The 14873-nt window shown below is 38.3% G+C and overlaps 1 protein-coding gene across 3 annotated transcripts in view; it reads left to right on the top strand.

Annotated features, from left to right (window-relative positions):
• APLF (aprataxin and PNKP like factor) overlaps positions 1-14873 on the top strand; it is an 85241-nt gene that overhangs the window by 43768 nt on the left and 26600 nt on the right. For all 3 annotated transcript variants that reach the window (XR_013831000.1, XR_013831001.1, XM_079940604.1), the window contains exons 6-7: positions 869-1053; positions 13001-13356. Coding sequence is in view for 1 of the 3 variants with exons in the window: in XM_079940604.1 (XP_079796730.1) it covers positions 869-1053; positions 13001-13356 (541 nt within the window). In the remaining 2 variants the exon portion in view is untranslated. The remainder of the gene's footprint in view (positions 1-868; positions 1054-13000; positions 13357-14873) is intronic.

The raw sequence follows: 14873 nt of genomic DNA, 5'->3' as shown, positions 1-14873 counted from the left end.
TAGATACTAGAGACACAAAATGGGGGACAATGAACAAGGCACAGAAAGTCTCTGCCCTCATGAAGTAGAGGAGAAAGACAACTAACCATGAAGATTTTCCTCTTAAAATAAGCAGATCTTTTTTCTTTTCTGATTAGACAATTCATGAATTTGTTAACAAAATATGATGCTGATTTAAGTTTCCCCACTACATTGAACCTTGAATAAGTATTATGGCAATGCAGTGTCCATTGTTGTTGAGACTTGTTTTCTTTATCAGTGAAGTTTGTAGAGGTTGCTCTTCCTTTTCAGTTATTTTAGGTACTTAATCTGTATCTAAGGTAACTTAAGTTGTATTCCTCACTGTGGATGATAGAGGCTCAGTAAGTGTATGTAAAATTCATTGGATAGTTATGTGTCAGATTTTCTGTTAGAGAAATTCAATGCCAAAATTTAAAAAAATGTATATGATAACTAACATACATGTGGTACTCTGAGAGTTTATGTATCTTACCTCATTTACTCCTCCTAATAACTCCATCAGTTATTATTATAACTCCCTTTTTCTAGATGATGAAACCAAAGTTGAGAAAGGTGAGGTGAAACAGTTAGAGGATGGAGCCTGCCCACATTAGCATCTTGGCCAGGATGACTTCAGGGCTGGAGCTCTTGGCCATGGTGCTGCTTAATACTTTTCGAGATTTGCAAATATGCATTTTCAGATTGGAGATTGGCCTTAATATAAATAGAACTTTAAATTTACTTGCTCTTTTATCCTTTTTCTTTCCTTCTGTCTTTTTTTTTTTTTGGTATGGATTATTGACATTTGAAGGTACAGGAGATAATTTTCTTCTTTTTCTTTGTGTTTATATACTTGTGTGTGATTAAGATAATAATGTAATCCAAGAAAGTGGAAAAGAAGGAATCTGCAAAGACAAAACCCAAGTAAACATCACACAGCAAGGAAGAAAGCGATTAATTTCATCAGGAAGTACAGAAAGTATATCAGCAGAGCAAGACACAGGAAAAAAGTGCAAAAATGCTGACCAGGAAGAGTCTATCATTTCATCCAAGGTGATTTTTTAAAAATTCATAATTTGATTATTTTCTTCATCAGGTGTTCTAGTTAGGAATAGTTATATGCTGTATATATCAAGGAAAAACCAAAAATGCTTTTTATATTGAATTTATCAAGATAAAAACTAGCCCCAGTTTTTCTTTTGTTTGTTTTTGGCTTACTGAAACTAATCTTTAATATAGCACTTGCAATGTAGAAAACAAAGCTTTTAATTTAGACATTTTCAGACTGAAAAAAAGGTGGAGACCACTTGACTTTGGTCATAATTTGGTACCTCCATTTTGAAAATCTGGTTTCTTCTATTCTATTGGTCATTCTCAGACTGCCTGTAACTACCTTCTTCTTGATAAGTGTGAAGAGAGGAACAACAAATGGGCAGTTCTTAACAGCCTGTTGCAGGATTACTTCTGGGCTAACTTGCAGTATTTATAAATCTTTTCTTTCCTCTTTCAGTTTTTGCTAAGTCACTAGAATTGTTTGGCATTGAAGCATTCTTTGGTACTGGATACTCTAAGAAAATGAGGCCTATTTATTGGATGAATTTAAGAAGAGAGAGAGAAGGGGAAAAAAAAGAGAGAGAGAGATGGCCCTAGGACAAAAAGATCAGGTATTCTTCCTTTCAGGAGTAGGGTGGCTTTAGATGACAGTTTTCATGATCCTTGTAGACCGATGGCTAAGCTTTGTGGGTCCCCATCTATTTAGTCTCATTGAGAGCCATAGGAGTAGGATTGGTTTTAGAATAGCATGCACTGGATTGATGGAAATTCCAGCAGTTATCCCAGAGAGTCAGACCTTTTACAGTTCTCCCCTCACTCTTGCCTCCTCTCCCATTAGGGGAGATCCTGCTTCTCACTGGATCCTTTCCTCAAGCTAGAGAAGTGGGGTATAATCACTATAGGCTCAACTCCTTTGCTTACTTATGGAGTCAAGTTTAATAAATGAAAACAAAATGTGTTCTGACTCATATATTGGCTATAAAGGCTTAATAAGGTCATCAGTGCAGTTTGGATGAGCCACGTGCAAGTTCCTGCACAGCAAGGGAAGGAGAATGCTTTTAGAGAGGGGAAAAGGAAGTTGGGAGGGCTATAGTAAACAGAGTCCATGGTTTTTCATTGGCTGAGTCCTTGCCAGGAAGGAAGAGGAGTCTTTCTTTTTCATGTTGTGCTCTGCTGTCATCACAGGGCGTGAGAGCTCTGCCTTCTGGTCTCCCAACTCTATTTAACTGAAGTTTCTGTTTGTTAATATTTTACATTTTACCCCTTTTGATCAAGGTCTTTCTCTGAAAGCACTGCTGATCAAGAATCAGGTTTTCTGGTTTCAGTGGCTTTTTGTCCCTTAATGCCAGGAGGGGCCTTTGCTGGGTGTGGTGTCTCACATTGGAGAGAAAGTACAGATTGGAAACCTATTGAAGTCACATTCAAGTATCAAGGAGAGGTAGGAGGAAGAATTTTCAGGCACTTTTAATCTAAAGTCTCTATGTTATAAAGATCATAGAGATTGGAGAGCATCTGAAGTGTTATGTCATCATCAGAGGTTTGGCAGACAAGGTTCCAACAGGCCTGGTCTGGATATCTTGGGAAAGCTGTCTCATCAGATGTGGCTTCAATTATGGGAAATCTTTACCTTCAGGTCATCAGATGATGTGCAGGGCCAGTCAGGGTTCAGTGCAGTTTTGAGTGTGTCACATTAATCCAAGAGTCCACTCCTTGGAGTTTGGCAGCACAAGGGCTGGTTTGCAGTACCTGATAGGGGCCTTTCCAGTGAGGTTGAAGAGAGTTCTTCTGGAGGTGTTTCTTTCCAATAGACGAAATATCCAGGTTGCCAGGTGACGTTTAAGGTCATCATCTCCCACAAGTACACTATGAAAAGATTGCTCTACCAAAAACATGGTTATTTTTAATAGAAGCAATTAGGCCTTTGCAATATTGGAGTATCTCTCCTCTTATCAGTTGTGAGTCAAAAGAAGCAAGAGCCAAGTGCATTGAGCATCCTGTGGCTGTCTTAAAGGGTGAGAGCTTTATGAGTTCCAAAAGGGGTGGATCTGAGATTTAGAAGGACCAATGGCGAGGTATCTGGAGGGCCTTTACAAATTTTGCCAATTGAGTCATAATAATGCCATTAGCGCATTCACCTAAACGAGAATTGAGAGTGGAAAGCACAGTGAAAGTGTTGTAAAACTGGCTAAATAGCAGACTTGTTGAAGTGCCTGATCAGTAAAATGTGTTCCTTGATCACCATGAAATTTGAGAGGAATTCCCCAGGTAGGGATACTCTTTTCTAAAAGGACCTTAACCACAGAAGAAGCAGTAGCCTGCCTGCAAGGAAGACCTGTCTGTATGTGAAAACACATAGACCATTGCTAAAAAATATTTATATCCATGAGCCAGAGCAAGTTGTCAGACTTGAGTGGTCCATTGGACAGTTTAAATTGTTTAGGAGCAGTACAAACAGACTTCTTTGGGTTGTATTTCAGACAAGTGGGACAAGTGAGGTAGATACTTTTGGTGGATTTGTCAATGTTTCCCCATCAATACTGATTCATGAATGCTGTCATTTTGTCAGTAGACCAGTGGTTTAATGCATGTACAGGGGTGCTGAATGGGGATTTTAGAGTCTCCAGTAGGACTGGGTTGTTAGTTAATCTAAACCAGAGCTTTCTGGTTTAATTTTTGAATTTCTGATCTTGTTTTTCCTTTTCTGAAGCCAGTTGTTGGGTTTCTTTAGCCAGTTTTTCTAAGTTATCATCTGGGGAAATGTTCCTTTGGACCAACAGAATGCTGTTAGCCCCTTTCAGGGCAGAAATTCCCTGCAGAAATGTCAGCAAAGTGATTTCCCTTAGCTTCCATAGAGTAAAGTTTAGAATGCCATGCAATATTAGTAATAGCTAAAGTGGTAGATAAAAATATTGCATTCCTGAACATAAGAGCCATTTAAAATTTTATTTCCGCTGGAAGTAAGGAAGCCACGTTGCTTCCACAGTATTCCAAAATCATGAGCTACTCTTAAAATGTGTACCATCAGTATAAATATTGGCAGTTTTGCCCTTAGCTAAAGTACAAGCCCATTTGAGAGTGTATAATTCAGCCTGTTGGGCCAAAGTAACCATTGGTAAAGATGCTGCCTCAGCAACATCAAAAGGAGTTGCAAAGCATACCCAACATAATATTTGCCATTGTTACCTTTTAAATAAGAACATCAGTGAACCATGAGAAGTCAGTGTTACTGAGAGATCTTTCCTGTAAATCATCATGAGGAGTCAGGAGGTGATCAGTCAGTGTTAAGCAGTCAAGAGGGACTTCTTTCGTGACAGAGGGGGGAAGAGTAGCAGGGTTAAGGTTATTATAGCATAAAAGAGTTATGCGAGGAGCAGTTAACAAAAGGACTTCCTTCATAGGAGGTGAGGCCCTGGCTGAGAAATATTGAGGGTGATGAGAATTCAGGAGGGCTTCTATTGCATGAAGTACAAAAATAGTTAGAGGGGATCCCACAGTTTTCTTGGTGGCCTTAACCCAAAGGGCAGTGGCCATAATGGCTTTAAGGCAAGCAGGATATCCCTGTGCCACAGGGTCCAGTTATTGGCAATAATGCAGTGTGGGTTGATGGTGGACCCCGTGGTTTTGGGTGAGTACGCCAAGGACATTCTCTTCCTTTTCATATACAAAAAGGAAAAGAGGGAATTTGATAATTGGGATTCTCAAGGGCAGGCGGGTTCATCAGACTCAACTTTAAGGCCTTAAAGGCTATATTGTTTGGTTCTTCCCATAAGTTTGAGTCATGGTTGTTATTGTTTAATAAAGCATACAGAGGTTTGGCCATAAGAGAGAAATTTGGAATTCAATTTTGGCAGTAACCAACTATCCTGAGAAAACTTTGCAGTTGGCGGTTAGTTTGGAGTTTGGGAAAACTTAGGACATCATGAAGTGTATCTGGATCTACATGTAGCTTTTGTTCTGATATCAGATGCCCTAAATATTGAACCTGGGTTTGGGCAAACTGCAATTTTTTTTGACAACCTTATGTCCCTTTCAGGCTAAAAACTTTGGCAAGTGAATACTGTCTTCCTGTGAGGATGATTGAGAAGGAGAGCAAAGAAGCAAATCATCCACATATTGCAACAAAGTAGAACCTCTAGGGAACTTTATATAATCCAGATCAGCCTTTGGGATTTGTGAGAAATAAGAAGGACCCTCAGCAAAACCCTGGGACATTACTGTCCAAGGGAATTGTTTTTCTTCCCAAGTGAGAGCAAAAAGGTATTGGCCAGCTTCATCAACTGGAATATTAAAGAATGAACTACATAAATCAGTAACAGTAAAGAATTTACTTCCAGTAAGAATGGATGTTAGTAGTGTACGGGGATTAGGAACAACGGGGTGTCAAGGGATAACAATGTTGTTTACTGCTCAGAGATTCTGGATGAACCTCCACCCTCAGCCGTTAGGTTTTCTTACCAGGCTGGTGTAAGGGATAAGGAGACCTTGAGCCTTGTAATGTTCTATTATGGCTTTATGCCTTTAAGGGCTTCTTTTCTTATGGAATATTAATTCTGGAAGTGGTTTTGAGGGCTCTATTTGAATCTTGATGGGAGGTGCGCTGTGAATTTTGCCAGTATCTATTGGAGTTTTTGCCCATAAGGAGGGTGGCAGCTGATTCACTAGGGACAATGATCAGTGTTTCCAGAATTAGCTCTAGTGCCATCAGAGGCAAAACAAATAAAAGATGTCAAAGGATCATTTAATTCACCTGATTGGTTACTTTGATGACTATTGTTAAATTCTAGAATGATTTCCCCCTTTTGGGAGAAAGAAATTCCAGCATGATACTTCTTTAAGAAGTCTCAGCCTAATAAATGAATAGGGGCAGAGGAACTAAGGAGAAAAGGGTGTGCGTCTCTCAAAGGGCCTAAACAAGGGAATAGGCTCAGGGAGAGGAAACTCTTGAGGCTCTTTAGAAATCCCACTATTTGAGCTGTTTTAGGGACTGCTTTATAGTAGCGGGGTTGAGCATTGAGAGTATGGCTCCAGGGTCAGTTAAGACTAGAAGAGATTCATCCCCAATCTGGAGAAATGTTTCTCCAAGTCGATTGAGAGGGAGGATAGGGAAGAGCCCCTGTAGTTTATCAGAGTCCTGTCATTGAGAATTGGGCAGATGTTGGAAAGGCTGGTTAGAGGGCTGAAGGCCTGAAGTACTTACACTTGTTAACAGTCTCTTTCCAATGTCCTGGCTCTTCACAATAATAGCAGAAACTAGGAGGGTTTTGGTTTTGTTTAGGAGTCTTTTAGTTGCTGTATTTGAAGATTAAGAATTTTAGTAGTCTTTTTTTTTGGGGGGGCAGGGTTACCCACCTAGAGTTGGAGTGAGCTGGTTTGCCAGGTTAGCTAAATCTGGAGTAGACATCATTTTCCATTCTATCCTGCTCCTTTTTACTAGAAAGGAAAGGACCCAGTTCAGCCCAGTAATAAACATAGAGTTAAACAGATACCCAGGTGGAATCCACATCTGAAAGAAGAGCAGAATTTTCTTTTAAAACAATCTGAAGTTGATTGTAATAGTCATAAACAGGATTATCAGATTTTTGTGTGCAAGCCTGAATTTTGTTCCAATCAACAGGCTTTGGAAAAGCCGTAGGAATTACCTGATGAAGTCGCCTCATGATTGCTTAAGTGTGATCATATAATAAGTTACTGGGCTGGTCTCCCACTTGTAATGCTAGAAACCTTTCAAGATTTTCCCAATTAGTAGTTTTTATCCAATGCTGGGCCTGGCCTTCAGTGACAAATATATGAACTAGGTGATGTAAGTCAGAGAAACCAGGTTGTCAAGTTTGAATGACTATATTAAATTCCTCAGCAAATCTATGAAGATCTTCTGTTACTTTGGGAAAACCTTTGACTATTGCTCACAGTTCAGCTTTAGTCAAGGGAATATAAGAAATTAAGGGTTTAGCCTCTGGCTCCTCAGAAGGCTTAATTTTAAAGCAACAGGTTGTGGCAATTTCAAAGGAAGAGGGAGTAGGGAGAGTTTCAGACAAAAGGGGAAGTTTAGCAAGAAAATTAGTATGGGGGCACTGAGGGTACAGAGGAGGTATAGACAGTATAAAAGGAAGGAGGAGGTTTGTGCCAGAGGCAGAGTCTGACCATAGGAGCTGAGGGAGAAAGACAAGATGGCACCTGAGGTGGAACCTGAGATGAAGAAGCTAAGGAAGAAGAGCCTGAAGCTTCAGAAGCTATTTTGTTTTTCTTTAGTCATTTGCCTCAGTTAATCTTAAAATCTTATTTTGCAGAGCGTCAATTTTAGATTTCTGATAACATTGGGAAGCCTCAAAATTTCAAATCAAAATAGTCATTCCATTCAGTTCTGGAAGTTTTTGAGCTATTGTAATCCAGCTTGGTTTTAAGAAAATTAATTTGGGCATTTCAAAAGTTTCCCATAATGGCCATTGATATTCTAAATTGCCTTTGGTCAGGTTGGTCCATTTAGTTGGAAATGCCCATGAGGAAGGACGGTGGTTTTTAAACACAAAATCAGCTGAAGTACCTGTTGTGGGGGTGGGTTGCCCTCAAAATATTTAGATAACTGGGTGCCAGTTCTCAGAGGTTTTTCTCTATAATAAAAGAACAATTTTCAAACAGCTTAAACAGCTCAATTCAAACAGCTCGCAACTCAAACAGCTCGCAGGTCTAATACCAGACAGTTCTAAGGAAACAGTTTGGTCCTGGAGAAGCCAGGCTAGAGGCTTCTCAGCCAGCTTCAGTTAAAACAATCTGATCTCAAAGTCGGACCAAAGTGCCAAATGAGTACCCTCATGCAGAACAAGGCCTTAACCTGGAAGACAGAACCTTAAAATAGATTCCAGATAAAGCCTGGAGAGCTTCAAATGCAAAGAGGATATGAGCTCAGATCCTGGAGAAACATGGGTCTGCGAACTCCAGGGTCTGCGAGAAAAATCAGTGAGCACAGTGGACTCAATTGTGGGGACTGCACCTGTTTGCTCACCAGCCCTGGAGCTATTGGAGGTCTTCTCTGATCCCCATACAGGCCACCAAAATGTTGACCTAAAACAAATGGTTTTATTTGTGATCAGCAATTCGAGGTCTATAACCATGGCAAGCCATGTGCTGCAAGTTCTCGCTTTACAAGGGAAGGAGAACTCTTTTATAGAGAGGAAAAGGAGGTTGGCGGACTATAGTAAACTAAGAGTCCATGGCTTTTTATTGGCTGAATCATTGCCAGGAAAGAAGAGGAGTCTTCCTTCTGTTGGGCTTTGTTCTCATCACAGGGCATGAGAGCTCCATCTTCTGGTATCCTGACTCTATTTAATTGAGGTTTCTTTTTATTGATTTTTTACAATATCAATATAACTGCCCTTTTTTTTTTCCAAGAAGAGAAATTTTTTTCAGAGGAAAATCTGTAGTATACACGTTTTCCTATGTTTATACCAACCCATAAAGTTTGATAATCACAAGTGAACCTTTAAGAAAGGTCAGACCTTTTCTGCCAACTGTAAGGACTGCAATCAAGGTTATTCAGAAAGAAAACATTTTAAGTTATCAGGAATATCAAAAGATCTAGATGTTCAATAAACTCTTTGAAACATTACCAAAAATAGGTTGTTTATTCCTGAAAGCTGGTAGGGAGGTGATATTTTAAGAATATCTTCATTTGTCTTGAGTACACTAGATTCTTGGCTTGGCTGACCAAAATAACAGGAGAGGTGAAGAGTGTAACTCTTATGTACATAGCTATCTCTTAAGTAAGACTGTGTCCCCAGAGCTTCTTAGTGTTTGTTTACTGCATCAAAGAATCCTATATCTTTTGCTCCTGATCGGCCATTTAGGTTGTACCATTTATAGCATGTCTCTGATCAGTCCCACAGAAACACCTTTTCATTCATTTAATCATTCATTTAACAAGCGCTCACTAAGCAAATAGTAGTAATATGGTGGCATTAATAATGCTATTAACAACAACAACTGAAAAAACACCCACAGTCATTTATTGAGCCTTTTTTATCAGCTATACCCAGTACTAAGATATACTTATTTCATTTAATTTTTAGAAAATCCTGTAAAGTTGGTTGATAATATCCCTGGTTTACAGACCAGGGGAGTCTGAAAGTTTAAATCAACTTGTTCAAGGTCAAAGGTTAGGAAATAGCAAAGCTGATATTCAAAATCTGATTCTTTTATTTCAAAGACCATTCTAATAATCATTACACTAAAGCAGTCTTTCTGTTATATGCAAGGCAGTATGCTAGAATATGGAATTCAATGAATAAAGATGAATAAGATATAGTTGATAAGAAGCAAATAGTCTTATGGGGGACATGATTCAAATCCTAAAATAAAGTGACAACACATTGATTTTTATGGGAGCCTTGAGGAGGACTACATAAGCCAGCTCTTCAGAGGAGAGATTGGAAGAGAATAAGATAAAAATGGGGGATAAGGGCATTGACAGTGTCATGAAATGAAGAGAATCTGACCCAAGGCACTGACATGAAGAATGATGCAAAGGCATTGGATTAGAGAAATATTTAAGAAACAAGCTGCAGCACTAGTTGCTTAGATCTGGGGAAAGTGAAGGAAAGAAGAAATGAAAGATAGACTTCCAAGGTTCTGGCTAGAATGAATAGATAAATTATGTTGGCCAAAACTATGGCCAGAATACAGAGGGAGGATTTCAATTTTGACATTTTGAGTTTGAGTTGCATAGAATATTGAGGAAGGAATGTCTAGCTGGTGGTTGAGTATATGAGTTTGAAGCTCAAGAGTGAGGCTGGGGCTGGAGTTTAGGATTTTTTAGTCCTTAGCATGTGGGTGCTAATGGGATTGATGCAGGACTTTTAAGGCAATTTATTAGCACAGACATTCTTTCCAAGGGCAGCTTGGAAACAACAACAAATTACTTCATTGAACTTGTATCGGGGAAAGTTCTTTATCCTGTCCCTTGTAGTGTATTAAAACTTCAGATGGGGAATTCCCTGGCAGTCCAGTGGTTAAGAGTCTGTGCTTTCATTGCCATGGGCACTGGTTCAGTCCCTGGTTGGGGAGCTAAGATCCTACAGGCTGCATGGCGGGGCCAAAAAAAAAAAACAACTTCAGATGGTTGAGGGACAAGGAAGGGCTTATTGGGCAAGTTAAGAGGCTACTTTAATAGCCTTAATATGGTGCATTTTAGCCACCTTCAAGCACCAGGGCCACCTTCCATTAGCTCCATGCTCCCCGATCCCTGAGGTCTCTAGCATGTATTTTTATAAAGTGTAGATCTGCCTCTTCTGTCATGAATCTCTAGCCTGCCACACTTCATTCTTCACATTTTCATCTCATCTAGGACATAAGCCATGTGGGTACCATAAAATGTGGAGCTCTGCCTTCCCCTACTTCTTCCAGCACAGAGCACCCTCCATCTTTCCTCTTCTCTCATTTGCCAGTTCAGTGACTTGCTCTGGCTCATGAGTTTTATAATTGGCACAGTACGAATTTATGTCTCAGCAAACTTACAAAATACTGCATGTAATAGATTTTTGAGACCGTTTATGAATAATTGAAACCACGAATGTTAAATGCCAGGGGCCTACTGAATATCAATATTTCATGGAGTTCCATAAAGAACATTATGAATTCCAGTTTTTATGCCTCTTAAAATATTTGAGAACCCCTGATCCATAGTATTGATATCTGTGACTTTATTACTCCTTTCTCTTTTGGAATAAATTAACATGTTCAACATATTCCTTGTGAAAATATTAAAAAAACAAATCCTTCTTTACATTTCATGGAAGTAGAGGGAGTTGAAATATGATGCTTTACACTTCATATCTTTTATTTCATTTCTTTGGTTTGCTTTTCATTTTTTAAGTGGTAATATAGTAGATGCTTATTGTCAAAAATTAGACTATTCAGACGCATGTGAAGTAAAATGAAAATCTTGATTTGCCTCATCCTTCAGTCTTATTGCCTACTGGTATTTCAGTTTGCATCCTTCTAAATCTTTTCATGTGGATTTACACAAGTAAGTACTCACATAGATATATAGGGAATTTTTTTTTACAAGCTAGATGGAATCATAGTATATATATATTGTTTAATTTAAAAAATCCTTAGAGATATATATATAGATCTACCTCATTCTTCTCAACCTCTGCACAGTGTTTCATGGTAAGAATGTATTCTACTTTATTTAACCATTTCCCTAGTTGTGTTGTATTTTTTCCCCTATACTAAATGTGACAGGACGTTGAATGGGATATTTTTCCCTATTGTCAACAAAACTGTTGCTGAGGCCCAACACTGAGGACAGAAGTACTGTTAAGTATCTCATGTTTGAAAAGAGCACCCCAGCAGTGAGAGCTAGACTTTCCCTGTGGGGCTTATTGAAAGGGGTGAGAAGTATTCACTGTTCCACCCTCAGGCTTTATACAAAGAGAACTGAGAGACAAGGAGGTTTTAAGATCTGGGAGAGGGCTGTGTTTGGGGGAAGAAGTTATTTTCTCCCTTTCTAAAATCAAGAGAAGAGGTGTGCTCTAAGAGAATTTATTGTGGCATTTCGAGATGCCAACAGGAAGAAGAGACTGACATTTTATTGGACCTGCTTAGCCAGTGGATTTGCTGACTTACCCCATTACTGTCTGAACAGAAAAAAAGAAAATTGGTGAGAGTTAACCCAGTGTGGGGACTGCCAAGTGGGGAGGTGGATCAGAATTGCTCTGTTACCCCACCCACCCCCAGGTCCAGATCCTGGCATGTGTTAGTTGGTCCTATAGCAGAGGGAGATGAGATTGGGGTGTACTTGAGCAGCTTCGGAGGAAATAGTGTATATGTTAGCGCGATGTGGCATGAATGCCACCACCTGAGGGCCAGCTCCAAGAGGTAGTCACACGATTGGTTATCTTTTACCTACTATACGAGAGCCATGATTAGATCTAGGTTCTTTTTGCAAGGTCTTTAGTCAGTTTGGATAACATTTTAAAGTTGGCATACTGTGTTAGAAAAGAAAAAACTATCAAAACACCTAAGTAATTAGTCTAAAAAAAAGTCATGCTGATACTTTCTCAAGAAATTTGAGCTGTTGGATATCACATAACATTAAAACCAGCTTTTCCCAGAAGACAGCCAGCATACATGAGTTCTTAGTTATACATGGGAGTGAACATTCACATGTATCTAGTACATGGTCATCACATCCTTACCAGGAGGACTGGGGTTTATCTGAGCAATGTTTTCATTCCACAGGAAGTATAAGAAATTAATAGGTCATTTTTAATAGGGTAAGACTAGGCTTACTCATTGTACTTACTGGTGGTAAGTACACATTAAAAAAGGTTCTGTAGTGCTAATGAGAATATTTACTTGATTCAAGATGCCTTTAATTGGTTAAACTGAAACTGTTATTCCTACCACTTCAAAGGAATCATTTATTTTCTAAGTTGCTCATAACTTAATGCAAATTTTTCTGTGAAGGCGGAGCAATTTCATCATGCAGCTGTAGGAAAAAAATCATGATTATATTTAGAGGGTAGAAATAAAGTATTACAGTAACTTATAAGAAATTATAAGAACAGGGCATAAGAGTGTGACACATTCTTGAACAGGAAATTTAAGAGCCTAGTAGGTTTTTTGGGAAAGATTATATTCAAATGAAAGCAACTGTTGTGTTCTCTTATGTTTCGTTTGTATTTTTCTGGTTATTTGTCACTGAATGTTTGACACGATTGTAAAGGTTTGATACAGCTATAAGTTCCTTTTCTGATAACGGTAGACCATTTCAAAGTTATTAAATTAGAGACAGAGATAATGGTATTTTTAATAACTTTAAAATGTGAATCTTAAAGTTTTAAAATATACATATTGCATGAATCTTGTAGTTTCACGCTTTTATGCTTAAATTTACATATTTCTTTTGAAACATGCTTTATTATTTACTTTCTGATTTGTGTTATAGGAAATGTCACAGTCATTTTCTGCAATCACGTTAGATAACACAGAGGTAAATAACATGAAGACTAATGCACAGAGAAATGAAATCCCAGTAGAGGAACTTGGTAAGGTTCCTGAACATAAAATCACCACTAAGGGAACACCAAATAAAGACAGCAAGGCGAGGAGTTGTTCTGAGAGTTGTTTGAGTGCCCAAGGCAAGTCCTTCCATGACGAGCCTGAAAGATCTCATCCTGAGTCTGGCTCTGATCCCTCCAATCCTGAAACTTTGCATGCAAAGGCAGCTGATTCAGTTCCACAGGGTTCTGAAGAAAACAAGGTCAAGAGGACATCCTGCATGTATGGGGCAAACTGCTACAGGTATGAAGTGAAATTACAGCTAGCATATAATTCCATTATTTCAACAGCATAACAGCTATGTAGATACATGCTATAGTGTGTTAAAAGCCTAATAAAACCCATTGGCCTAAAGGTTAGGAGCTTTATCATGTTTCTCCTGGTTTGCACTTTCTCAGTATGCATTCTAGCAAATCCTGCTAGAGGCTTTTAAAATATTGTGGGGAATTAAATGTTTCATTGTAGATATGCTGATTAATACAGGGATCTGAACTGGGGAATCCAGACTTGAAAACAGAATCACTCAGATCAAAATACCTGCTTATGTAATGTCTTATTTAGCTGTTGGAAAGATGCCTTCATAAATAGTTGCTGTATACAGTATAACTCTCAAGAGAATTCTAAGTTGTGCTTAAGCATCTTATATTTGTGCATTTTCCTTTATATTTTTCTAATGGTGCTTCTGAGTCACCGTGATGCCTTCTGAAACAACTAAATATATATTTTCTGGATTGATTGGTTACTCCTATACTTACTTCATTTGATAACACTGTACCATATTTTCTAATTTCATGCTTTGTGAATTAGTTTTAGGCTATAGTTTCTGTTTATTCTAGCATGTTTATAATTACCTAGCCCTATTTCAGAAGTATTTCTTTGCCATTCCAACTTATCAAACCAAGTATCTTATCAGTACATTCTAGTGCAGTTTGTCTTCTATTCAATAGCATATTTATATCACATATTCTGTTAATTTCTCATTCATTGTATCTCTCTTTAAAATGCAGTGCCATTATAACACCTGAATAATTATATTTTTCAATTTCAACCATTATAATTTATGCGTTTATTCACAATTTTGTCTATTTGCAATGGCCTTAGTCCTGCATATGGAACATAATTTATAAACTTGTGAAATGGAAGTATATAAACCTTCTATTATTTTGGATTTTTGAAAAATCCTGTTTGGTATCTGTATCAGTTCACGAGAGCTGCTATAACAAAATGCCACAGATTGGGTGGTTTAAACAGCAGAAATTTATTATCTCACAGTTCTGGAGGCTGAAAGCCTATGATCAAGGTGTTGGCAGGTTGGGTTTCTCCTGCAGGCTCTCTCCTTGGCTTGCAGACAGTGCCTTCTCATGTCGTCCTCACATGGCCTTTTCTCTGTACATGCACATCTTTGGAGTCTCTTCCTCATCTTATAAGGACATCAGTCATTTTGGATTAAAGCCCTACCCTCATGACCTTATTTAATCTGAATTATCTCTTTAAAGGCTCTGTCTCCAAATATAGTCACATTAGGGGTTAGGACTTGAACATATAAATTTGGGAGTAGGGAACGCAATTCAGTCCATAACAGTGTTTGGCTGGTACTTGTCTTTGTTAAATGTGATTGAATGTTTTATCAAGATCATAATGAATTCATACGTATTTGATGATGATACACGTTAGTTTTAACCAGTCATAGCTTATGAATAGTTTTTTTTACTTCTTCACTAATTTTGATATACATAATTAATACCTGAGAAATATTTGCC

Source organism: Stenella coeruleoalba (assembly GCF_951394435.1).
Source record: "Stenella coeruleoalba genome assembly, chromosome: 13".
Lineage (NCBI taxonomy): Eukaryota > Metazoa > Chordata > Mammalia > Artiodactyla > Delphinidae > Stenella > Stenella coeruleoalba.
The sequence above is the reverse complement of the archived record's forward strand: the minus strand, read 5'-3'. Positions and strand labels throughout refer to the sequence as shown.